The 27714-nt window shown below is 37.8% G+C and overlaps 1 protein-coding gene across 8 annotated transcripts in view; it reads left to right on the top strand.

The window, feature by feature from the left end:
- OSBPL9 (oxysterol binding protein like 9) overlaps positions 1–27714 on the top strand; it is a 191981-nt gene that overhangs the window by 66228 nt on the left and 98039 nt on the right. For 6 of the 8 annotated variants that reach the window (XM_053895439.1, XM_053895436.1, XM_053895417.1 and 3 more), the window contains exon 3: positions 9698–9776. The exons of the other annotated variants lie outside the window; for them this stretch is intronic. In XM_053895439.1, the coding sequence (XP_053751414.1) occupies positions 9698–9776 (79 nt within the window). The remainder of the gene's footprint in view (positions 1–9697; positions 9777–27714) is intronic. 8 annotated transcript variants of the gene reach the window in all.

The following is a 27714-nucleotide window of genomic DNA, read 5'->3' as shown; positions in this document are numbered from 1 at the left end:
AGACTAAAGGAAGATCTGACCATTAAAAAAATCTAATCTATTCCTACTTGTTAAACTCAATATCATGTATATGCTTCTATCCCTTAAATTAATCTGTAAATACATGTGATTCAGTCAAAACCACAATTAGGCTTATTAAATGACTTGCCAAGGTGATTCTAAAAGTCATTTAAAATGGTAAAGGGGCAAGAAAAATTTGAAGAATAAGGAGTTGGGGGACTTGCCATTCCTAAGACTTTTAATGAAACTGGTAATTCAAATGATATGGTGTTGATATAAGGGGAAAGAAATTGATCAGTGGCAAAGAAGAGAAAACTCAAATAGAACCACACAACTATGACAGTTCAGAATATGACAACATTTCAAACCAGATACTGTCACTCAGTAAATGAAGCTGGATCAAGTGACTGCCCATATGGAAAAAAAATAAAATTTACTTCCTACCTTATGCTATACACAATAAATTTCAGAAGTATTAAAGGTATAAAATGAAAATTCATACTTGTAAGAATATATAGAAGAATGTCTTTATGATGCCAAGACAGAATAGGATGTTTTAAAGCACAAACCATGATAGAAGAGATTGGTAGATTTGATAACCTTCAAATTTTAAAACTTTTGACCACCACCAACAACCAAAAGACACCACAATTGAAGAGAAAGATAATGCGTGGACAGGAGTGAAGATATTTACAATGCATATAACTGACAAAAGATTAATATCCAGGGTATATTTTTAAAATCCTACAGATTAATAATAAAAAAGACAAAAAGAAATCCCAAAGAACACATACCAATCAGTAAAAAAGACAAAAGAATGCCTAAAAGAAAATGCACAAAGGATATGTACACTCAATTCATATAAGAGGAAATAAGAATGGCAATAAATGCGACTAGGTTCTTATTTCTCAGTGATATCAGAAAATGCAAATTAAAACTCCAGGAAGATAGTATTTTTATCACATTGTCAAGGATTTATAAAGTCTGATTATACCTAGTGTTGGCTAATGATTGGGGATGTAAGAACTTTCATATAGTACTGGTTGGGATATAAATCAATACAACACTTACGGAGACATTTTGTAGTATTTAATAAAGTTGAAGGTGTGCCCAACTCTACATAAAATTGGAACTCATTCCATTTTAGAGCATATTCTTACTTTCTTATAGAAGTGTTACCAGGAGACATATACAGTAATGGTTATTGCTGGATTATTGGAACAGGAAAAATGAAAAATAACCTAAATGTTAGGAAACTGACACACTGTGGAATACTTATATAGTGGAAATACTATATAGCAGGTAAAACGTACATATGTATTCTCAAAATAGATTGTGTGTGCGTGTATGTGTGCATATATATTCTCAGCATGAAAAGTTTGTGTGTGTATATACACACACACACACACACACACACAGCACTAAGAAACCTCAAAACAATATTTAGTGAAAACAGCAAAGCAGATTGTTCACTGATCTATTCCTATTAGCTATAGTAATGTCTAGAAAATTTAATAAATATATGTTAAATCAATGAATGATGTTAAAATAGGTCCTCCATGCAACAGCATTTGGATAAGCAGGCCAGACCTCAGGCTTTCCTATTTCCTTCTGTATTGTTGACTCCTCTCTTTCCCCTCTAGATGATGTGCTCTTCAAGGGCAGAGATATATTTTACTCCTATTTATATTCCTTGGCTATTAATGTTCCTGGCCCAGAATAGGTATTTAATAAATCTATTGAAGTAATTAGTGAATGTTGCTTATTATAACAGTGCCCTGTTAATAAAGGGCTTTGGATCAAGAATTCCAAAACCTGAATTCTCCTGCCTTTTAGTTGTAGGACCTTGGGCAGTTTTTTTTTAACCTCTCTGAGCCTGTTTTCTAATTTCTAAAGAAGCATAATACCTGTTCTGTCTGAATCTCCAAGTTCATATTTAAATGTGTTATATGAATGTAAGATAGGTTTCTAATATTTCAGCAAGGAGAGAAAGGATGTGGTTGTAGAGTTACTGTGGGAGTGGCTGTGCTGTGTATTCATAACATTGTGTACATTTCTTTTAGGAGCTGTGTGAGCAGTCTGTGTCCCAGAGGAGTCATCATTTCTTTCTTATTATCTTAGATCCAGTTTACCAATTCAATTTTCTCTTCTTGCAAAGGGAGATTGGCCCAAAATAGCCAGAATTCTGTTTTGTGGTGTTCTGTTTTGTTTTGTTTTTCTTCTAAGCCATGAGAGCAAAACTTTCTGTCTTTGGTACCAGAACTATGACTCATGTCTGGGGTATGTTTGTGTGTGTAGAAGAAAGAAGAGAGAAAGTCAGGAAATTTCATCTGGTTGCACTAGACTCCAGCTCTAGTTACTTTCTATCTGGAACTTGGATAGTGTGACCCTGAAGTAGCAGGTATCTTGGTGAACACAAAGTACTGATAACCTGCAAGGTGGAGCATCTCATATATTCAGAATAGAAATCCTGAGAAGTAAGTGAAAAATATATGTGTTTATTATGTTGGTACAGTGGGTCATAAAAGCAGGCTGAAATAAAAACTTTGGTATTTTGGTGGGTTTGCATCGTAAAGAACTTGTTTAAGGTAGAATATTATTCAATATGTGGATTAGCAAACAGAGTTTTGCTTTACCAAATGTAAAAAATAAAGTAGCATACACTCAGATAAAGTGAGAGGATGAATGTTTGATGGAAGAGAGCCTGGGACAACTGGTAAACCTCAAACTGTCCAACTGTAGAATTTGATAAGAGATGAGAGGTAGGCATGGAGCAAATCACTGAGGACATTGTAGGCTAGGCTATGCCAGCGTGACCATATCCCTTAAACCAGACACTCAAGAATAAAAGACCAGGATACTCTATTCATTATTATGCCAGGACAACAGAAATAATCTGGAACTGTCCCAGGCAAACCAAGTCATATGGTCACCTTACTTGAAGGTGAAGAAGAACCATTGATGTGGTTACATATCCCACAAGGAATGGGAGGCTAAAACAATTTAGGAGGCTTGGACAAATCTAAATAATAATGTTGACTGGAAGGGAATGAGAGGTGTGGGCCAGTTGCTAGATGAGGATGTACAATTGAATGAATGATTGTTGTTGTTAAATAGGGTAAAGAATTTCAACATGTGTAAATGCTGTTGGGAAAGAGCCAGTAGTCAAAGAAGTTGAAAATTTGGTAGAGTAAGAGATCTAAGGAACAGTGGTGGGGTTGGAGCCCTTTTTCCATTATGACAAGTGGAAAGGAAGCAAGAGTGGGTATAGATGCAGGTGAATGTTTGGGTGAGAGGGCATAGCAGGTCTAGAGTTTCTACCTGATGACTGCTTATGTTGTTGTTGGGAGTTCAAGGAAAATAGAGAAGGTTTTAAATAGCTACAGAGGACAGTGGGAGAGAGACCAAGGGCAAGGATCCCCTCTGTCATCACTTAGATTCACCATCATCTGCTCTTCTAGTGGCAGTCTTTAACCACACATGCACTGGCATTCTTAGTCAATGGATAAAGCACGAAAAATAATATAAGGTATAAGAAATGGAGTAGAACAAATAAAACTGTTATTATTTGTAGCAACTTAACAGAAAATTCAAGAGAATTTACAGATTTACTATTAGAATTGATAGATGAATTTAGCAAGATTACTGGATACAAGGTCATTATACAAAATAAACTGTATTTTAATATACTAACAACTAGTAATTAGAAAATGAATTTTTAAAAATAAAGAATATTTACTATAGCATCAAAACATTAATTACTTAATAAACATTAATGAAAGGTGGACAAGACCTCTACTCAGAAAACTATAAACATTGAAATGTAAAGAGACTTAAATATTTGGCAGTCCCAGTTCATTCCATCAGAATCCTAGCAAGTTTTTGTGTAACTTGTTCTGCTTATTCAGATTTATAAAGGACCAAGAACACCCACTTCTGATTCCTGCCATCTCAGTCAACCAACAGACCCCCAGTAGAAATGGTGACTTGTTCTCACCTGGGGCCTAGGGGGACCTGGGCATTGACTGTGGTGCTGATGTTGATTTATAACTTATAAAGGCCAAGAGAAAAAAGGTGGAGGATTTACTTCGCCTGATATCCATATGTAAAGACTTCTAAAAGATAACGTTGGAGAGAATATTTTCATGGCCTTGAGATTGGGAAAGACTTCTTAAAACACAGAAAGCCCAATCATAAAGTGTGAAATTAATACATTGTACTACACTAACATTAAGAATTCTTCATGGACATCTTTATGAGAATACAAAGACTGGCAACAGGATGGGAGAAGATACTTGCCTAATTCATAACTAGAAAAGGGTTCATATCCAAGATATGTAAAAAGCTTCTACAGATAATTATAAAATAATCGTCCAGTCTTGTCACTATTTCACAAGAGGATATTCAAATAGCCAAGAAACATGAAAAGATACTTAACCTTATTAGTTATCAGGGAAATGAAATGTATATTAAACCCACTATGAGATAGCACTACTCACCTGCCAGAATGACTAAAGTACAACAATGCTAGTGAAGATGTGGAGCAGTTGAAACTTTTGTATACCATTGGTTGGAGTATAATTGGCACAGCCACTTTTGAGAATTATTTGACAGTATCTTTTACAACTGGCATGTGCAAGGGTGTCTGGCTGGCTCAGTTGGTAGAGCACGTGACTCTTGATCTCAGGGTCATGAGTTTAAGCCCCATATTGGACATAGAGCCTATTTAAAAAAATAAATAGGGGTGCCTGGGTGGCTCAGTTGGTTGGGCATCTGACTCTTGATTTGGGCTCAGGTAATGGTCCCAGGGTTGTGGTATTGAGCCTCACATCAGGCTCTATGCTGAACGTGGAGCCACTTGGGATTTTTCTCTCTCTTCTCTCCTTCTCTCCCCCATTCTCTCTTTCTGTCCCCCCTCCCTCCCTCTCTCAAACTACAAATAAATAAATAACAATTAAAAAATAAAAAAAATTAAATTGGCATGTAGATATCCTATGACCTAGCAAATTTACTCCTAGATATGTACCTAATAAAAATATAAGCATATGTATAATGAGAGAGATACATAAGAATGCCTTAGCAGCATGATCCTATGAATCAAAAACAGGAGACAACATAAATATCCATCTACAATGGGACTGTAAATAAATTGTGGAAAATCCATACAAAGGAATACTATATATATAGCAATAAAAGTGAACAAACTACTGCTATATACAATAACTGTGATGCATTTCACAAGCATTATGTTAAATGAAAGAAGCCAGACACAAAAGAAAGTATATTGCAGAAGTCCATTTGTATAAAGTTCAAAGACAGACAAAAATAATTTGTAATGTTGGAAAGAAAGATAGTATTTACCTTTGGAATGGAGAGTGGGGCTAATGATTAAGAAAGGTTACAAAGGGAACTTCTTTTCACTAAGCTTGTAGGGTTATGATTTATGTATATGTCACCTTTCAATATGAAGTTGTTGTTTTCAAATGATAAAGAATATGTAAAATGCTTATAGTGCCTGGGTCATTGAAAATATTCAGTAACAGGCAGTATTAACTATTTATTGTGGTTTAGGTCTCTATGATGACAAGATCTAGGGCAACACTCACTGTCCAGTAGACTTCTTGCAATTATTAAAATATTCTGTATCTGCACTTAGTTTCATAGCCACTAACCGCATGTAGTAGCTATTGAGCACTTGAAATGTGACTGAGTAACTTACTTTAAATTTTAATTAAAATTTAAATTCCCATGTGTGACTAATGGCTGTTATATTGGGTAGTGCAGGTGTATTGCCATTGGGAATGAGTGACTGAAGGAGAATGGCAGTGAAGTTTATTTGAGTTGAACAAATCAGGAAACTGGGAGGCCAGATTGTCAAATGAATTGTACATCTGTATGTTGAAGAATGTTCAGGATAATGGCAAGACCCAATTGGACTGGGAGATTGTTAGCTATCTTCCAGAGTCTTCACGGAAGCATTTGGACAGAGGAGAGATAAATTATAATGGGCGACAAAAGACTACTTTCTCTTGTATAGGTTGTCAAAGGTACTTAAGTAGAAATATTTCTGAAGCACAGCTTAGGTAATTAAGGACCATTGAAAGAGAGTTTCAAGAAGGAAGCAGTCAGCAGCAGCAACAGTGCTTTAGACTGGTGGTGTATGACATAACTAGAGAGTACTAAAGCAGTCATTGGAGAACTGTGCGACTGTAGTTTGGTGCAGTGGTGGGAAAGAAGCTAGATTGCAGGAGTGGATGAAAGGTTAAGACATTGCCAATTTTTAAAAAGCTCCTTTGTGAGGGGTGCCTGGGTGACTCAGTGGGTTAAGCATTCGACTTCTGCTCAGGTTATGATCTCATGGCTTGTGAGTTCAAGCCCTACCTCAGGCTCTGTGCTGATAGCTCAGAGCCTGGAATCTGCTTCAGATTCTGTGTCTTCCTCTCTCTCTGCCCCTCACCTGCTCGTGCTTTGTCTCTCTGTCTCAAAAATAAACAACATTAAAAAAATTAATTCTTGGGGTGGGGGGGCGCGCCTCGGTGGCTCAGTTGGTTAAGCATCTGACTTCCGCTCAGATCATGATCTCACAGTTTGTGAGTTCAAGCCCTGCCTCAGGCTCTGTGGTGATAGCTCAGAGCCTGGAGCCTGCTTCAGATTCTGTGTCTTCCTCCCTCTCTGCTCTTCCCCCACTCACACTGTCTCCCTCTTTCTCTCTCAAAAATAAATAAACATTAAAAAGTTTTTTAAAAAAAATTTTTGATTCTTGGGGCATCTGGTTGGGTGAGTAGTTAAGCGTCCAACTTCGGCTTAGGTCATGATCTCGAGGTTTGTGAGTTCAAGCCCTGCATCGGGCTCTGTGCTGACAGCTCAGAGCCTGGAGCCTACTTTGGATTCTGTGTCTCCCTTTCTCTGCCCCTTCCCCTCTTGCACCTTGTCTCTCTCTTTCTAAGTTAAGTAAACATTAAAAAGAAAAAAAAAAAACTCCTTTGTGAAAAAGGAGGTTGTAGCTAGGGGGATATGTGGGGTTTTGCTTTTTTTCATAAATGGTTGGTAATTGAGCATAAGAAAGGACATACAAAAAGTGAAATTAATTGGTGTGTTTAGTTTTTTTCCCCCCAGTATGTGGAAGAAATGTTGGGGCTGTATGTACAGGGCCTTTGTGTGTGGTAAGGAGGAAGGGTCTAGTTGATAACAGTGGAAAGGTTAGTTTCCTAAGTTAGTTAGATTTTGAACAGTCTTGATTGGCATTATGAAGAAATGTTGACTTTATCTCTTAGTTCAGAGACCCAAGGAAGGTTTTAAACATCTTTTTCTCTTGTGAGACTCTGTAGTTCAGAAATATTACTCTAGCAATAGCAAAAGACTGGACTAAAAAGGTAGCCAGACTGAAGGGAGACAGACTGCCTTATCAAGCATGTAGTTATGAGAGCCTGAATTCGGGTGTTGGCAATTCATAGATGGAGAAGAATTGACATATTTGAGATTATGGTTCAAGGGTGGAATGAGCACAACTTATGGGGATGGAATGAAGGAGGACATGTGTAGAACCTAGAGGTTTCCATCTGAGTTGACCAGGTAAATGGTAAATTGACATTAAGGGATCCAAAAGAAAGAACAGACATTTGGGATTGGGGTGATTTATAACAGCTTTGTTGAGATATATTTCACATACAGTGCAATTCACCCATTTAAAGTATACAATTCATTGTTTTTAGTATATTCACAGAGTCAAGCAACCATTCCCACAATCAGTTTTAAAATGTTTTCATAAAGAAACCCCGCGGGCCACCAGGGTGGCTCAGTTGGTTGAGTGTCTGACATCAGCTCAGGTCATGATCTCACAGTTTGTGAGTTTAAGCCCCGCATCAGACTCTGTGCTGTCAGTGCAGAGCCCACTTCAGATCTTCTGCTCCTCTCTGCCTGTCTCTCCCCTGCTCATGCTCTCTCTCTCAAAATAAATAAAACATTACAAAAATTAAAAAAAAAAAAAAAGAAATCCATAACTGTTAGCAGTCACTCCCTATTTTACCCCACTTCTTCCCTTCCCCACAACCCTAGGCAAACTTTAATGTACTGTTTGTCTCTATGAATTTGCCTGTTTTGGACATTTCATATAAATGGAATTATACTTTATGGTCCTTTGTGGCTAGCTTCTTTCACTTAGCATGATGTTTTCAAAGTTCATCGATGTAGAGATCATTTTTTGCCTTGTTTTATACTCACCTCTTTGCATGTTTTATCTCCTCCTCTGAAGTATACGTGCCTTGAAGGCAGGGACTGTTGTTACATATTACAGAGCTGTATCTAGCACATATTTTTGTATTTAGTTATGACTTAGCAAATATTTGATACATCTAACTCAGTTAACCAGAAAGATCCACTCCCACGCTTGCTTACCCACTGAAATGTGTCTATATTTGCTGTCATGGAATAAGTAGGTATCCTGCCAGTGGTTCTGGTTCTGACATTCATTCTTTGTGTGACCTTGGGTAAGTCATTATACTCTCAGGAGATACTTTCCTTATCTGAAAATGGGGTAACAATCCTAACCCAATCCAAAACTGAAGAATAAGATAATTCAGGTCAGTGGGGTTTGCGTATAGTTGGGGTTTATCCAGATGGCCTCTGAGAAGAGATTTAATAAATGTTTGGCTCTATTACCTAATCCTCTTGTAATAGGAGTAGCCTTTTTTCATGGGATTAGGTATTTTGGCCCCCTGATTCTTTTCAACACCCATTTTCAAGGTCCTGGTTTTGTCTGTGGCACACTGTTACTTTTGTAGCCATCCTGGGGCATTTTGCCTATCTCAGGTTCTCTAGCTTCTCTCTCTGGAATACTTTAGACACTTCTTAAGGACACTGATTATAATGTTACACTCCCTGTTTTGAGTAGCTTCCTGTCTCTTAATTCCTGTTGTCTTCATGAGCTGCTTGAGGTTGAACACAAAAAAAGTTTAAAACCCAGCCTATCCACTTTCTTGGTACAAACAACTTACAAATGCATTCCCTTCGTCCCCTGTCTTTGGAGAGTTGTTCATGCTTTTATTAGAAAACATAGCTTGGATGTGTACTTAAGGGTCATGTACCAAAATAAATAATGTAGTCCTTGACTTCCAAGATCTCATGGCACTTCAGTGGGAGGAGGCAGACATATGAACAGAAAATTACAGCAGAAAGTGAAAAGTGCAGTTGCACAGCCATGTATAAATGGGGCACACTGGGAAGAATTGATTGGGGTAGTGTTTTGAAGCAAGCGTTACCTGACATTTCTGCACTAAGAAGTGTAACACAAAGCAGCCTGCTGAAGAGGACCTGCATTCTTTGGCCTCACAACAACTGGGTGAGGTGGAGGTTTCTGACCCCCCAATTTTAGAGAGTAGTCCAAAGCTCAGAAAGCCTCAGTGGCTGACTCTGAAACACAGATTCTAGACTCAGCTTCTATGTTTGTCCCCTCCCCCTCACCACAACCATGCCCCTTATGCAAGGATAGAAGGTAGCCATGCAGAGTACTACAGTGCCCTGCCATCCCCTCCCCTTTAGTTCTTCCTCCCTAAGCAAAAATACAGTCTCAGATTCCCCTTTTCTGTGTCTAGCTTACTGCCAGTGCCCTCGGTGCATTAAGCATTCCAGGGCTGTAGCAGTAGTGAATATTGCTGATGTCATTGTTTGCCTTATTGGGATTTTGCTCTTTGTTTCACAGGGAGCTGTGATTGGTATAGACGATGAGGACGACAGCACCTTCACAATAACTGTTGATCAGAAAACCTTCCATTTCCAGGGTGAGCTGAAAGAAGAGATTCTTTCTCTTCACAGTCCCAACTGCTTCTTTCCTTCTCTTTTGGGTTGTTTGCTGGATGACTTGAATGGTTTTGCAACTGATCTGCATGAATGAGTGCACAGGAACGTTCTGGATGAAGTGGTACTGCAGGTTAGGCAGGGATTTGTATCTGCAGTGGATACAGATCTGTTTGAAACGACTGTGGATCTGGCTGCAATTGGAGATTAAAAATTTAAAGGATAAAAATCAGTGAAGGGAGAAAGTAATGGGCTGCTGCTGCTGCTGGCTTGTGTTTACAGAAGGTTGCTGATCTTCTTTATCGAGGAGTATGGTTCTGCTTCTGCATGAAGAGTCTAAAGACTGATTGTGAAGGTTGCAGTGTTTGTCTGTGTAAAACTCAAAATGTAAATTAAATTGAAGCTAGTGGCAACCTTTGGCTTAAAGGTTTTGCTTTGCTTCAAGAACTGCAAGTTTGCATTCATTTCATCTGCATTTCTGTGTGTTGTCTGCCAGCCGTCATTTCTCTGCTATTATCCTTTTTATAGTTAATAACACCAATGCCATCTGCCACTGCTATGTTTCGGCATTGCATGCTATGGTTCACCGGTAGAAAGGGTAAGGTACTGTATGATCATTCTCATTTCATCTTGCTTTGAAAACTAAACCAGCAAATAAAAGTCAATTTTAATGATGTACCTTTCATGTATAATGTACCTCTCATCTATTAGGAATGTCTATTAGCTTTGTTACTAATGGTTTTGTCATTTTGCCTATCCAGAGTAACCTCTATTTTATGTTAAGGCATTCCATGGAACTTAGAAATGAGAAGCTTTGGATATGTTAGCAGTTTCTCTGAACTACAAGTGACAATGCACTATGATAGATGCTAGGTGTACCAGTGTAAATAAATGTATTAAATAAATTGATAGCTTAAAAATGTTTTGAAGGTTATGAAGAAATGAAGAATGTTTGAAGGTTATGAAGTCAGTGACCAGATATATTATATGAGATGTTGAGACAGCTATTGTCCTTCCATGCTAGGATAGTATAGTGAAGTTATTTTTCTTCATTGTCTTGTTTAAGAAATTGACACATAGAAATGAAAGATGCAGCTTATATACGATGAAGACAAACCAATATAACTCAGTAGTGATATACCTAACGCTTTCAGGAAGAAACATCCTTAAAATATTTACTGTGTTTGGTCATACTCTTTATTCAGAGCTGCTTAACTAATAATCCTTTCTGAAATTTTCCACTGCATTTAACTTTACAAAACATTTTAAATCTTATTATGAAAGCTCGGGGCCTTTATTTTTAAGTTGAATATATAATGCTGCTCATAAACTAAAGCAGATAACACCCCCACACTGAAACTCTTTACTTGAGTGAATATGAATACTTTAATGTGTTTCCAGTAATAGCTGCTGGATGCAGGTGAAGGCTGCAGTATAGAATTTTCTCCTCTGCAGTTATTAAGGAGACATCTCCTTTGGACTTCCAGAAGCTGTATTGTTTGCCTATTTAAAGGAGAGGAGACTCAGACCTCTAGAGTAAGGGTACCTGTACCTTCTAACTTTTAAATTATTTATGTTTGATAGTCCCATATTTCTGTGGTTTGCTTATAAAATAAGCAATTCCTTTAATTCTTTTATTGATATAAATGACAAGTGTAAGTAAGAGTTACATGTATTTTTAAAATGAATTCTGGGGCGCCTGGGTGGCTCAGTTGGTTAAGCGGCCGACTTTGGCTCAGGTCATGATCTCGCAGGCCGTGAGTTCGAGCCCCGCGTCGGGCTCTGTGCTGACGGCTCAGAGCCTGGAGCCTGTTTCAGATTCTGTGTCTCCCTCTCTCTGACCCTCCCCTGTTCATGCTCTGTCTCTCTCTGTCTCAAAAATAAATAAACGTTAAAAATTAAAAAAAAAAATGAATTCTTAGCTCTGGGACTGTCAAACTGATTAGTTTTCTCTACTGTAATAGTAATGGGAGCTTCAGGCAACATGAGATTATCTGGCTTTTGTAAAGAACTCAGCAGGACTCTATATTCTATATATTCTTGGCAGTAATGAGAGTTATTTCACATAGATCCTTACTCAGAAGAAATTCTCTGAAAATTTGATAAAAAGTTCTTAATGTCTGATAGATTCTGTATTCTTTTTTTTTTTTAATTTTTTTAATGTTTATTTTTGAGAGAGAGAGAGAGAGAGAGATGGGGAAGGGCAGAGAGAGAGGGAGACACAGAATCTGAAGCAGGCTCTGAGCTGTCAGCACAGAGCCTGATGCAGGGCTTGGACTCATGGGCCATGAGATCATGACCGAAGCAGAAGTTGGATGCTTAACTGCCTAAGCCACCTAGGCGCCCCTGATAGATTCTGTATTCTTGATTAGAATTGAAAACAAGTTTGGCTGATATATATTAAGTGTGTTGAAGTTTTTATTTAATTTACCAGAATTTTTTAAAGCAAATAAAGTATCAGTTGATGCATCTATAAAGTAAATTTTACTTACTATCAGCTATTAAAGGGAAAGCTAGAATTTGTTGAGATACATTCATTTATTCAACATCCATTTTAAGATCTGGGGTTACAGTAGTGAACAAAACAGATAAAATTCCTTTTGGGTCATCCATTCTGGTAGAGGAGAAAGCCAATAAGATATAAGTAACATATATATTAGTAAAATACAAATAAATAAAACAGTGCTAAGGCCTGGGAAGAAAAAAATAAAGCAGGAAAGGAGAAAATGAAATACAAGTGAGGTTGTGTATGTGGGGACGGAGGTGCTGAAATTTGAGAGTGGCCAGGGAAAGACTCATTGAGACGGTGCCCTTTGGTGAAAGACCTGAAGGAAGTGAGGAAACAAGCTTTAAGGCCTTATTGGGGTTGGTAATAGGGAGTACATCATGCCTAGGCAGAGGGAATAAGAAGTGCAAAAGAGTGTGCCTGCTATATTTCAGGAGCAGCAGGGAGGCCACCTCTGATTGGAGTGCAAGTAATCATGGGGGAGGGTAGTGGGAAATGAGATCTATGAGGTAACAGAGAAGCTGGTCATGTGAGGCCTCATATGTCAGAGTAAGGATGCTGAATTTTACTGAGAAGCCGTTAGAGGGTTTTGAGAAGAGTCACATGATGTAATTTTTAACAGTATCAGTGTGGCCACTGTGTTGAGAATAAAATGCAGGAGGCAAGGACAGAAGCAGGGAAACTAGTTAGGCTATTGTCATCCAGAGAGGTGATATAGCTCCCACATGGTAACTCAGGGGGTAGGGAGGCAGTGAGAAATAGTTGAATTATGTATGTATGTTTAATCTTTATAGAGGTATAATCAATATATGATAAAATGTACACATTATGAAGTTCAGTGAGTATTGACAAATTTATTACTCATAACTGCTTCCACAATCAAGATATTGAACATTTTTGTCATCCAAAAGATTTCCTTTTTTCTTTCAGTCTCCACTTTCAGCCACTGGCCCCGGGCAACCACTGATCTACTTTCTATCATTATAGATTTTTCTTTTGGAGAGTTTCACACAAATGGAATCACACATTATGTCCTCTCTTTTGTCTGGTTTTATTTTAGCTCAGCACAATGTTTTTGTTTTTGTTTTTTAAGTTTTATTTTATTTATAAATTTACATAAATACGTTTATGTTTAATATATAAACAGGGGCAGGGGCAGGGGCACAGACAGAGGGAGAGAGGATCCCAGGCAGGTTCCACACTGGCAGCAGGGAGCTCAATGTAGGGCTCAAACTCACGAACCATGAGATCATGACCTGAGCCGAAATCCAGAGTCAGGCGCTTAACTGACTGAGCCACCCAGGTGCCCCACATAATGTTTTAAATATTCATCCATGTTGTTCCATGTACTGGTAGTTTGTTCCTTTTATATTGTTAAGTAATTGTCATATGATAACTATATTTTAAAGGTTAAACTACAGCACGTGAGATAAAGGAGTCTAGGTTGACACCAAGATTTTTTGACTTGCCACAAGAATGGAGATGCCATTAACTGGGGTGAGGAAGATTGCGAGAGGAACTAGTTTAGAGAGAGGATGTGGGCATCAGGAGCTTATTAGCCTTGGACATGTTTATAAACAAGTTCTAGATGCCTATCAGACATCCAGATGGAGATGTCAAGTAGGCACTTGAAGTGTGGAGTTCAGGAGAGGAGTTCATGCTGAAGAAGTAAATTTGGAAGTCATTGGCATAAAGATGGTATTTAGAGCCACAAGAACTTAGGAGTCCAACCTTTACTTATAGGGCACAGAGCTTAGGTAGAACTAGCAAAAGAGATTAAAAAGAAGCAATGAAAAAGAAGGAGGAAAACCAGGTGAATGTAGTACCCTGAAAGCCAAGAGACAGTGTTCTAAAAGAGGAGAGCAGAGGTATCAGCAACTGTGTCAGATGCTCCTGATAGATCAAGTAAGTTGAGGGATATGAAGTGATCAGAGGACTTCTAACAATTAGGAATTCACTGATAACCTTGAGAAGACAATTGTAAGACGGAAGTATAGACAGTGCTTTCACATTCTGCTGAAATAACTGAACTACAGCAGTAGCTGGAGAGGACAATGAGAATAAAAAATTTTTTTGATAAGAGAAATAATAGCATGTTTTTATACTGTTAGCAGTGATTCAGTAAAAGGGGAAAAATTGATGCAAGAGAGAAAGGGGAGAGTTGTTGGATGAGTGTTATTGAGAACACAAGAGAGGATGGGATCTAATACAGAGCTGAGGCATTGCCTTTCTCTAAGAGCACAGATAGTTCGTCCATAATAACAAGAAAGAAAGTCAAGAGTATGGAAATATACATAGGTAGGTTGTTACCTATCACCTTCATTTTCACTATGGTTTAAATCTCTAGCTGCCCTCCACATCCTATATTCTGAAACATCATTTATTTATAATAAAGAGGATTGGTACCAAAAAAAAATTTTTTCCCTCAAAACAATAGATTACTTGTTATTACAATGATTCCCAGTTCTGGTAACTTATTATTTCAGAATGTCTCCAATTTTTAAGAGATGCCATAAAATTATCAAAACAAAGTCAATTTAAATTAACTTTGGATTTGAAGAAGAAATACTCTATTATGGTTTTTTTTTTCTTTAGGTAATCATTGAAATTACAGTTCTAGCATGTTAGAGCTTTAAAAAGGTTTAAAAACTACAACTTCATTCTGTCCTTTGTCAGAGATTAAAAATAGTTGCCAATTTATCTTTACAAGGTGGCTCTTTTTTCTTTTGAACAAGGGCAAAAGATGATTCCCTTTCCTATCAGTCAGCCAAACTTGTTTGCCTATAGATTCTCTCATAGACAGTGGATGGAAAGTAGTTTTGGTATAGACTGGCTGTTGAATTCAAACATTAATTGTGTATATAGTATGTATAACTCCCTGTTTTTAGAATTGAGAATATACTGGTAAATAAGACTTGGGCCATGATGTCAAGGAGTTTGTAAAGAAGTAATTGTAATGTAATATGAAATATGCTGTAGAGGTAGAAATATGTATAAGACACTGAAATAATGAAGAGACAAAAAAGGCAGTCACTCAGTGTTTCACAGAAGAGCAGGGTTTTTTGTTACCAAGTAATTATTCTTATAATAAAGTATTTAATGTAAAAATTAAAAGGTTCCTGTAACCAGACGCTGCTTCCTTCCGCTTCCTCCTTACCTTCTCTCCGTGGCAGTTCTGAAGATTGGACAAGTTTGTTAGGCTGAGGGATGTTGTAGCATGTACAGAGGTATGGAAATATGATGCTGCCACTGTGTTCAGAGAACTATGAAGGTTGGTACTGTTAGAACAATGGGAAGATGAGGCTGTAGATATAGGCAGAAGCTTACATCTAAAATAAAGAGGTTATATTTTATCCTGAGGTCAGTGAAGAACCAGTGAAGCAGAGTTTTAAGCAGAGAAGAGACAGAGTGAGACATGGGCTTTAGATGAGTAGCTGTGATTGTTGATAAGCGCCTGAATGGGAAAGCGGTAGTAATGGGGAAGGAGAAGAGGAAATAGATTTGAGATTTTTAGGAGGTGCATCTGTAGAAACTGGTGACTGCTAGGAAATGGGAAGTGAGAAAATGATTGTAGTAAAGGTGACATTCTTGGCTTAGCATACTGTTTGGATTTGTCAACATCTGAGGTAGAGAAACTAGGGGAACAGAGATGGTAAGGGACTTATGTCTGTGGGACACATAGGTATAGATGGGGATGGCAACTGGATCTGAGTCTGGGCTGAAGATGGAGATTGGTGCTTATCAGCACATTGCTAGTAAGTAGAACTAGCAGCTGAAAAATTGAATGCCTAAGAGCTAGGCAGATAAATAAATGAGTGAAGAGTAAAGCTAACTGAAGACTTTAGCAATTTGGAAAACTCATGCCCTGTTGGAAGTTAGTTGCTATTCCAGACAGTTGTAGGCTTTTGCTAATGCTTGTCCAGTGTTGCCAGATTGTCCAGTTTTTCAAGAGAAGCCAGAATCCAATTTTTGTGTGTGTGTGGGTAGGAGTTTGCGTATGTGTGTGTTAGATCTCCAAATTAAACAATAACAACAAACTATGTAGGCCAATGAAATGCATCTGTGGCTAGATAAAACCTCTCTGTATTTTCAGTCTCCGATTAAAACCATAGAATAGTCATTAGGAACCTTCTGGGAGATCTGAAGGAGAAGAAAGCTGAGGGGGCACCTGGGTGGCTCAGTTGGTTAAGCGTCCAACTCTTGACTTCAGCTCAGGTCATGATCTCACGGTTCGTGAGTTTGAGCACTGCATCAGACTCTGCCCTGACAACACAGAGCCTGCTTGGGATTCTGTCTCTTTATTTCTGCTCCTCCCCTGCTTGCTCTCTATCTGTCTCTTAATAAATAAAAATAAACTTAAAAAAGGAGAGAGCTGAGGACGAAACCTGGGAGCACACTAGAGTGGAACCATCAATAGGCTCAAAAGAATGATCAGAGAGATTGGGATGAAAGCTATTACTCTGAACCTATGCTAGTACTGTATTTATTAGTTGCATGTCAGCAGTTCATATGACTCAACCTAATAATAGAAGACTAGATAGTCTGTAGTTCACACTAATAATTAGAAAAATACCCAGTTATTTAAATTTTACCTTCAAATAACATTGAGTGTATTTAATGCTTTTTTTTTTAAGACAAACTATGAATTCAATTCTTTTAATAGTTATTGGAATATTCAGATTATATATTCCATCTTAGGTGAGGTGTTTTTTTTTTCTTTATTTATGTTGAGGGTTTTTTTTATTTTTATTTTTTTAAAATTTACATCCAAATTAGTTAGCATATAGTGCAACAATGATTTCTGGAGTTGAATCCTAGTGCCTCTTACCCATTTAGCCCATCCCCCCTCCCACACCCCCTCCAGTAACCCTCTGTTTATTCTCCATATTTATGAGTCTCTTCTGTTTTGTCCCCCTCCCTGTTTTTATATTATTTTTGTTTCCCTTCCCTATGTTCATCTGTTCTGTCTCTTAAAATCCTCATATGAGTGAAGTCATATGATTTTTGTCTTTCTCTAATTTCACTTAACATAATACCCTCCAGTTCCATCCACGTAGTTGCAAATGGCAAGATTTCATTCTTTTTGCTTGCCAAATAATACTCCATAGTATACATATACCACATATTCTTTATCCATTCATCCATCGAGGGACATTTGGGCTCTTTCCATACTTTGGCTATTGTTGATAATGCTGCTATAAACATTGGGGTGCACGTGTCCCTCTGAAACAGCACACCTGTATCCCATGGATAAATGCCTAGTAGTGCAATTGCTGGGTCATAGGGCAGTTCTATTTTGAGCTTTTCGAGGAACCTCCATACTATTTTCCAGAGTGGCTGCACCAGCTTGCATTCCCATTATTTAATGCTTTAATATGTATATGTATATATATACATGTGTATATATATGTGCATATATATAATGGTATATAATATAATGATATATAATGACATATATATGTAATGATTTACAATGTTACTGTTAGCGTTTTGGGATAATAATAATGATAGCTACATTTATTGGATGTTTATTTTATGCCAACACTGTTCAGAGTTTACTTCCTTTAACTCAGTTCTCATGACCTTAGGTACTAATACTGTTTTTATTTTACAGGTAAAGAAACTGAGGGCCACAGACACATAGGTTTTGTAAGGCAGAACTGTTACTTGAACACAAACAGTTGTGCTCTAGATCTGTTCTCTTAACTGCTACAAAAAAGTTATTGTAGAGATTTGTAACTAGTTTATAATTAATTTTTATAATTTTATCAGGAAAGGAATTAATGTAAAATATAAGGAACTTTTAATTTACAGTGCAGTTTAATGCAATTAAAAATTTTTGTGATGTTAATGTTCTATATGTTCCATTACTTAGTAGAAATAGTATAGCAGTGATGGTGGAACAAGTACCACTATTACTAGTACTAAATATCTAGGATATTATTATCATGAACCAGGCACAGTGTTCAACAGGCACTGTACATTACTTCCATAGTTCCTAAACTCCACAACAACAAACATAGTTTTAGAGTTAGAGAAGCTGAGTTTTAGAGAAGCTAAGAGTCCAGGATTGGTAGATTAGCACTCAGGTCTCTCTAGATAAGGTCTCTCTAGTTCTTGAAGTGTGCTACCAGACCAGCAAGATTAGCATCACCTGGGAACATGTAAGAAACATAATCTCTGGCCTGACCCCAGACTTGCTGAATCAGAAACTCTGGGAATGGGCCCTGTGTAGTGATTCTGATGCACCCTGAAGTTTGAGAGCCATTGGTCTGGATTCTGTGGTTTTACATGTTATTCCAGTTTACTCTCCTAACAGCCCTACACATTAGATGGAATATCTCCAATTTATATATGAGTGAAATGAGACACAAAGAGTCAAGTGACTTGGCTTTGTTCTTAGATTGTCTCTTACTGTGTCCTAACCTATATACTAGGGGTGTTTGTTTTGCCTTAAGCAAACCTGGTGTGTGAAAAATCTAAATTTTTTAAAGATGAAAATTAGATGTGATTAGGTCTTCATAAAATCCTTTACTTTCAAAGACTTTACTGAAGACCTTATTTAGGCAGTATGTTCTCCAAAATTATTTCAAGTATGAAATTGGTTTGCAAATTTATGTATTTTTAAAGCAATGCAAGTTGCATAAGACCAAATACATTTTTTAGACATAAAAAATGTCTAAATTAGAAGAATCTTCAGGAATTGTATCTTAGTGGAAGTCATCTGTGCTTGGGCTGATAGCTGACCTTTTCAACTCAGTCCATTAAAGCTTGCAGAATTACTACAAATCAGCCCAGTGGTGAAAGAAAGTGTTTAATTCAGGAAAGCTATATTGATCAAGTGTATTAGGGCATCATTGCCCCTACTGCATTAACATTAATCAATGCAGCATGATACATCCTCATCATTAATCATTTAGAAGAACAGACAGTACATCATCAGAGTAACCTTGGTTGCAGGCTTAAGTGTCTTCTGCTTAAAAATAATCATCTTGGGGTGCCTGGGTGGCTCAGTTGGTTAGGCCTCTGACTTCAGCTCAGGTCACGATCTCACACTTCTGGAGTTCGAGCCCTGCATGGGGCTCTCTGCTGTCATCAGCGAAAGGGCAGTGGGGTGGGGGTTGGCAGTGGGGAGAGTGCGTCACTTGGGATCCTCTGTCTCCCCTCTGTCTTCGCCTCTCCCCTGCTCACCTGTGCTCTCGCTCTCAAAAATAAATAAACATTAAAGAAAATAATCATGTGAAGGGTGCCTGGGTGACTCAGATGGTTAAGTGTCCAGTCTTGACTTCAGCTCAGATCATGATCTCTCACTATTGTGAGATTGAATCATGTGTGTGCTCTCTTTCTCTCTCAAAAAAAATCATCTCAGCCTTCTTATTATTAGTAAACAGATTCCATTATCTTGTGTTCATTAATGACTTTTTAAAAAATTTCCCTTTGTAGTTATATATTTTTGATATGTACATGATAACCTCTCCTTGAAACCAAATAAATAACAATTTAAGGCTTTGTGTAAAGGTAGTAAATCAACATAATTCTTTGTTTTGATAATTTTTTTTAAAGTTTATTTTTATTTATTTTGAAAGAGAGGTAGAGAGCAAGCTGGGGAGGGGCAGAGAACGAGGGATACAGAATATCAAGCAGCCTCCATGCATTCAGCACAGAGCCTGATGTGGTCCTCGAACTGACAAACTGTGAAATCATGACCTGAGCTGAAGTCAGACGCTCAACTGACTGTGCCACCCAGGCGCCCTTGGTATTATCATTTTTAAAAATTTTTATTTAAAAAAATTTTTTAAATGTTTATTTATTATTGTGAGACACAGAGAGAGCATGAGCATGGGAGGGGCAGAAACAGGAGGAGACACAGAATTTGAAGCAGTCTCCAGGCTCTGAGCTGTCAGCACAGCCTGATGTGGAGCTTGAACCCACAAACTTCGAGATCATGACCTGAGCCCAAGTCAGACACCCAACCGACTGAGCCACCCAGGCGCCCCCCTGGTAGTATCATTTTAAAAGAATACCAACCCAGTGGCCCTTCTCAAAAGTGTTTTTTAATGTGTTTATTTCTTGTTTGGTAACTCATTAATTCCTTTGTCCATTTTGTTGTTGGTGCTGTGCTCATCTTTTTCTCATATTCTTTTTGAAAGAGAATAGAAAACAGGTTCATTCATTAACCCTACTGTCTGAGAAATTGCTAATAGACATTAAGTCATCTTTTTTACCCAGTTTGGAACATGACTTGGTAAGGTGTTAGTGTGAAGAGTATATAAAGACATGTAAAGGAAATCATTTCCTTACTTTAGTACATAATGTGTACTTGAAAATCTGCATGAAAGTAAACCATGTGAGTTGCACAAAGATTTGCAGGGTAGAAGGGGGATATATTCCTACCACTTACTACAGAGTCTGTAATGACACCTTGCCTCTTAGACATAGTATTTATTCATAAGATGTATTTGTACATTTTATTTCCTTTTCTTCAAAAATAGCCATATAGGCAGTAGACCAAAGTCTTATTGACAAAGTCTAAAAAGTGTTCCACTGATGATAAAAATTTACTGCTTTCAGCATGCCCAATGATTACTCAATTATATTATGTTTATAAAATTTTATTATCATTCCTATTGACACTTAATTTTTCTATTTTTCTTCTAATTAAAAGAAGGGTAGACTAGAATGCCAAATATATTAACGTGGTTGCATGAGCATTGCTCTTCAAGTGGAGATGGTGATGCTGCAAGAATTAAATTGTTGCATGGCAGACTTTGCACATAGTAGTGGCACAAAATGTCCATTTGTTGCTTGATATGAGAAAATTCAGATTTTCCTCTGAAGAGTTGGTCTACAAGAAAGTGTAGATTATATGAAAGTTGAATAAGCAAATACTGATTATATAAAATGTAATGTCATACCTCAAGAAATTTGGGGAACTCAACAGTAATTTGAGGGACAATTACACATTAAATTTTATGTACTTGTAAGTTAATAGTTCAAGGAAGGGAGTGATAATGATAGATGTCCCATGGTTTTCAAACTTTTAATGAAAGCATTTTACAAATGCAATCTTGTTTAAAAGCCTAAATTGGGGGCGCCTGGGTGGCTCAGTCGGTTAAGCGTCCGACTTCGGCTCAGGTCACGATCTCGCGGTCCGTGAGTTCGAGCCCCACGTCGGGCTCTGGGCTGATGGCTCAGAGCCTGGAGCCTGCTTCCGATTCTGTGTCTCCCTCTCTCTCTGCCCCTCCCCCGTTCATGCTCTGTCTCTCTCTGTCTCAAAAATAATAAAATAAACATTAAAAAAAAATTTTTTTTTTTTAAATAAAAGCCTAAATGGGAGATAGAAAAAAGTAGAGCTGCTCTGGTTGAAATAAGAGGGATGGAAGGCTTAGAGCTCTGCCGCAGGCAGCTCCTGGGCACTGTTTTGAGAAAATACCAGTATTTAAATTTATTTCTTTCCTCTATTCATGTATTCGTTCATTTTTATGGTCAACAAATATTTGAGTGCTTATTGTATGCTAGGCACTAGGCTAGTTTCTGAGTATAAAGTAGTGAGCAAAGCAAAGTGCTTATCCTCAAGGATCTCACATTTTGAAAATCATTATAGAGGAGGTTTTCTGGGTGCAGTTTCATATAGTTCTCTGATTCCAGGTTAAATATCCCTCAGTTAAGCTCTGTATTCTGGTAATGCCTGGACTGCACTTGTTTTACTTTTAGATAACTAACTAGCTGATGAATTCTAAGAAAATGCTCATTCTGCCAAGGTCATCTTTGTCTTTTCAACCTCCTTAATTAACTCCACATGCAGTTTATGAACATTCATTCTCATGATTATGATGCTTTAATCAATGTACTCCATGCATAACAGTCCAGCATATAAATTGAAGTTGTAGTTCATCATTGCATTTTCTTAATATTAAATTTGGATATTAAGAGTTTCTTAATATTAAAATTGGGATACCTAAAAGAGTTTGACTAATATCCCAGAAAAAATAATTAGAATTCAGAAAACTGTAAAGAAGCTGCATTTTTGCTGGGTTGCCAGCTTTAATGAGGACATCTGTTTTGGGTGACTAATAGAAGGAATCAGAGTATCATATGAGAAAGAATTGAGCTGAGCCCTTGCATGTGGGTGATTTAAGTCAAGTGGTGAACAGATATCAATGAGTTTTTTTGTGTTTTTTTTAAATATTGGGAAGGATGATTGGATACCTTTTCTGGTTAAGGTGATTATATTTCAAATTTTTTTTACATTTATTTATTTATTTTTGAGAGACAGAGACAGAGCACAAGTGGGGGAAGGGCAGAGAGAGAGAGAGAGACAGAATCCAAAGCGGCTCTAGGCTCTGAGCTGTGAGCACAGAACCTAATGCGGGGCTCAAACTCAGAAACCATGAGATCATGACCTGAGCTGAAGTCAGACGCTTAACCGATGGAGTCACCCAGGCACCCCAAGGTGATTATATTTTAGAAGTGACCCTCAGATGGATAAAAGAAGGAAGTGGAGAGGAAACAAACACTTCATCTGAGGTTGCAGATAATGTGCTAGGCACTGTAATCCTCCTATGTACATGCTTATGATATTTTTATTATCATTTTATATATACGGAAACAGACTTGGAAGGACTTTTTATCCAAGGTAACATGTATAAGAAGTGGCCGAGTCTGGATTCAAATACATGCTGTTTTCATTACTTAGTGCTGCTTGTTCATGCGTTTCCTCTCTGTTACTCTTAGCCACATTGACTTCTCTTTTCACCATGCCGTAGCCTCTTTGCAGCTCTAGCTTCACTGCTGTTTTCTCTTCCTCAATACAGCATACTTCCTAACTCTGATAGTAGTTAATGTTTTCATACTATCAGGTGGTTTGATTGTCAGAGTTTCTCCTGTACTTAGTGTATCATTGTCACTGGGCAGGGGCCCAGCAAGTGCAAGGGAACAGGGACACTGGTCAGAAGACAGTGGTGTGAGTCATGGCATGAAGCATGAGGTGAGTAATCTGTTTCCAGGTGTGAGGGAGGCCTGGAAAACTGGCCAGAGAAAGGGCCAGGAATATTCCCTTTAAGGACTTAAAGGGTAGAGAGTCAAATATTTAATTTTATTCTTGTTCTGAGTGCAGAGTTCTCTTAATAGTCAAGCAAGGGAGCATCCCACTTGTTCTCATGTTTACTTCTCCTTTGCAGAGGAAGTCCTGCTACCTAAGAAGCCTAATGTGGAGCAGGAGGTCACCAGCAAAATGAGGAGGGCAGTATAAACCTTCAGAATTGTTGTGAGATTAGAGAAAATGCATATAAATACTCAACATGATGTCTGGCAAATAGCAGGCTCAAAAATTAGTGGCTGTTGCTGTTGTTATTTTCTATTTTGCCTCATTTTGCTGATGGTCATACTGCTGTTTCTGGGATTCTCTTTTCTCTATTTTGTAGCCTAGGGTTTGGGCTAGAGGTAACCCAAATTAGGTTCTTGAGAATGCCACACACTGAGCATAATACCAGGATGCAGCGCCCATTCCTTGCTGATTCAGGGAGCTCTCAGTTATTAAATTGAGAAGCCAGAATGACTACTGGGAATATTTATTAGAAAGGCAATGATGAGGATAGCAGCTGGGTACAGGTTCTGTACCAAAGATTTACATGTATTTTCGCATTTAACCTTTTTAATGCTGAGAGACCACTATGAGGAAACTGAGGCATAGAATGCTAAATCATTTATCCAGGGTACACAGTTTAGAACAATAGTTATAGTATAATGTAAATGTGATAGAGCATATGGAATGGTAGAAAAGAGAACTAGTGGAGTCAGCGAAGCATCACAGAAGAGACTATTTTGATGCAGATTTTGAAGGATGAAAAGATGGGATAGAAAGAGCTTAGAAGCCAAAAAGAAAAAAAAAAAAAAGAACTTTTACCAAACTTCAGAGAAAGGAAAAACACATTCCAGGTCCAGGGAAAATATGTACAAAAGCTTGGAAGTATAAAAAAGGATAACTTGTTTGAGAAATGTAAGGAATGTAGCATGTTTTAGAATAGATGGCAATTGAGGGGAAGGAGATATGAGTTCAGTCTGGAATTAAAATAGATCATCAAACGTCTCATGGGGGCACCTGGCTGGCTCAGTCAGTGGAGCATGTGACTCTTGATCTCAGGGTTGTGAGTTCTAGCCCCATGTTGGGGCTAGAGATTACTTAAAAAAAAGTGTCATGTATCGGAATGATAAATCAAAATATTGTCTCTATAAATTAGTGAGAGGCATTGGTATTTTAACCAGGGAAATGTCATTATCACATATATGGCTTTGAAAAAACACTGGGAGCTGTTTGCAGGATGCTCTGGGGAGAAGTGAGATTGGGGTCTGGGTGCCCAGTTTGGAGCTTACTGCAGAGGCTTTGATGAAACGTGATGGGGGCTTGAATAAAGGCCTTTGTGAAATATCCCCAGAGGGGATAAACGCAAAAGATGTATGACAGAATTTGGCGACTAACTGCATGTTAGAGGGTAAGGAAAAAGAAGTTCAGAATTATCCCCAGCTTTCTGACAGAGTAATGGGACGATGGTGGCACCATCCTTTGAGGTGTGTCTTTTTCACTGCTCTGTCACCAGTGCCTACTGCTATGGACATGTATGCCCTGAATTTTATTTTATTGGATGAAAGTGTAATTTTGGAATGTATCAGGGTTAAGTGCAGTTGTTAAGGGAAAATATGTGAAGTTACCCCACTGAAGGAAGCTTTGGAGCTTCAGATTTCTGAGAAAACAATCTTCATTTAAAAAGAGTCACAAGACCAGTGACTTCAGCTTGAAAAGAAGTACTCAGATATGTGGGAGCGATGTTTGACTTTTACTTGCACAGGGTATATCCTGATTTGTTAATGGAAAGACCATGAGTAGAATATAATTATTTGAAGTATATGCATTGATTCTTGACGATGTTTTCTCTGTACAGGTTTGTAGCCATCTTGCAGAGCTTTTGAATATGAATCAAATGGAGTCCTTTCCTTTTAGGAATGTGCATTTTTAGGTAAATGAGGTAAATCAAGGTAATTCCATAAATACAATGTGTAGCTGAGTTTTAGTAATGTGGACAGGATGGATAATGGTGGACAGGGAGAAGCAAATCTGAAGTATAGGCTATCTGGAAAGAAATGCCCTTTTCTAGTTTTATGTACAGACACCAGAACTAAGCTAACATTGTTGTCTGATGTTTTTTTTTAGCATGTTAGATCATCATTAAGAATTTGTTTTAATGTTATTTACCCTTTGTACTTAGTGAATTGTTTTAAGCATAGTGACTTGGTATAAATTGTTACAAGTCCTAAATTATGGGGAGGGCTGAATCAATAACATTTTACTATATCTAGATTGTATTTTACAAGATAAAGTTAAAGCTTATGGAATGTCTTAGTTTATACTGCAGTCTTGGTCTGGAAATATATGTTTTCCTAAAGAATGGTGAAGATAGTGTATTAATAGCTTATAGCTAAATATAGAGAAAGAGGGAAGTAGCTTATTGGTATCTTTCTGCCTGAGCAAAATTCCTTGGAGAGCTACCAGGGTGGGGGTGGGGGGCGCAAAGAGTGAAGCTTTTAGAAAAGTTGTTCACTAGGAATATTGTAAGATTATAATGCAGATGCCTCTGTTGTACTTTATACCCTAAGGATATATTTGCACATTTTTTAAGTCTTAAAGGGCTTCACTACCCACAGTTTGCAGGAATAACATCTATTTTCAAAAAACTCTTGAAGCATTTTATTTAAAGTAACATAAATCAATCAACTCTGCATCAACTGACTCTTCCTTTCACAAAGGATTTCTCTGTAGCATGCAATGTTTGACAACATTTTATCCACAGAAAATTTTTAATTTTAATGTTTATTTTTATTTTTGAGAGAGAGAGAGACAGAGACAGAGACAGAGTGTGAGGAGGGGAGGAGCTGAGAGAGAGGGAAACACAGAATCTGAAGCAGGCTCCAGGCTCTGAGCTGTCATGACCTGAGCCAAAGTTGGACGCTTAACCAACTAAGCCACCCAGATGCCCCTTATTTTTTTTTAATGTTTATTTTTGAGAGAGAGAGACAGAGACATACAGACAGAACATTATCAGGGGAGTCACAGAGAGAGGGGGGAGACACAAAATCCGAAGTAGGCTCCAGGCTCTGCACTGTCAGCACAGAGCCTAATACAGGCTTGATCTCATGAACTACAAGATCTTGATCCAAACTGAAGATGGACACTCAACTGACTGAGCCACCTGGGCACCCTAAAGCCATCCTATTCTTAACATTCCCCCCACCCCCCTTCCCAGTATTATAAATGTTTAAGATTGAAAACTCAAATCCTAATTTTTCTTTATTATTTTTTATTTTAGAGCAAGAGAGTATGAGTGGGGGAGAGGGGCAGAGGGGGAAACAGAGAGAGAGAGAGAAAAAAAAAAGCCCAAGCAGGCTCTATGCTCAATGCAGAGCCCAACGTGTGGCTTGATCCCATGACTCTGGGATCATGCCCTGAGCTGAAATCAAGAGTCAGACACTCAACTGACTGAGCCACCCAGGTGCCTCTCAAATCCGAATTTTTCTCAAATTTAAGATAAAGGAATACCCCTTTACTAAAACCTGGAGTGAAAGTGGTTAGGAAACATCTGCTGGAGCTAAAATTATTAGGATATATTTACATATAAATTTGGTGAGGATTTTCATTTACCAGGGATAAGTTGACTTAGAAGCATGTAATTGTAGAATGATTTGAAAAAAACCCATCAATCTGCATTTGATTTTCATTGTCTGTTTTGACTGAATCAAAGATATCCAGTTGCCCAATACAATGCTGACTCTGTCCAGGAGAAGCATAGTATTGCTTCAGATAGTCAAAACAGAATTTGTAGGGATGAGAGAAACCCTTTTGTAAATATTTGCTTATGTTTTATTCATCAGTCTGGAGACTTCAGCTAAAACTATTCCTAGATCTTTGAGGGAGTCAATTGTGGCAGCTTTAAAGGATACTGAACAGAAATAATGATTTAGGGAAATCCAACCTATTTTTAGATTTCATATATAAAAACCATGAAATCAACAATGAAATCAATGGATCATTACTCCTCATTCAGCAAATATTTATTGAACACTTGTTTGCCTGGGATGATTCTCAGGGTTTGGGTTACATCCATAAATAAAACAAAGATCCTTGCTTTTGTGGAGCTTACATTCCTATGGCAGGAGATGGACTGTAAATAAACACACACACACACATGCATGCATGTTAGAAGGAGTAAATACAATGGAGAAAAGATACAGGGAATTGGCCATGCTGGTTTGGGGAGCCATGCTTTGGTATATACTAGTGAAGAGACTTCATTGAAAATGTATCCTTTGAGAAGATGACAAATTATCATTTGTCCTATAAATATTTATTAGTTGCCAAGAACATG

The sequence above is a fragment of the Panthera pardus genome, unplaced genomic scaffold (genome assembly GCF_024362965.1).
Source record: "Panthera pardus isolate Hobbes unplaced genomic scaffold, ASM2436296v1 HiC_scaffold_11, whole genome shotgun sequence".
Lineage (NCBI taxonomy): Eukaryota > Metazoa > Chordata > Mammalia > Carnivora > Felidae > Panthera > Panthera pardus.
Note: the sequence above shows the minus strand (reverse complement) of the source record. Positions and strands in the feature narration are given on the sequence as shown.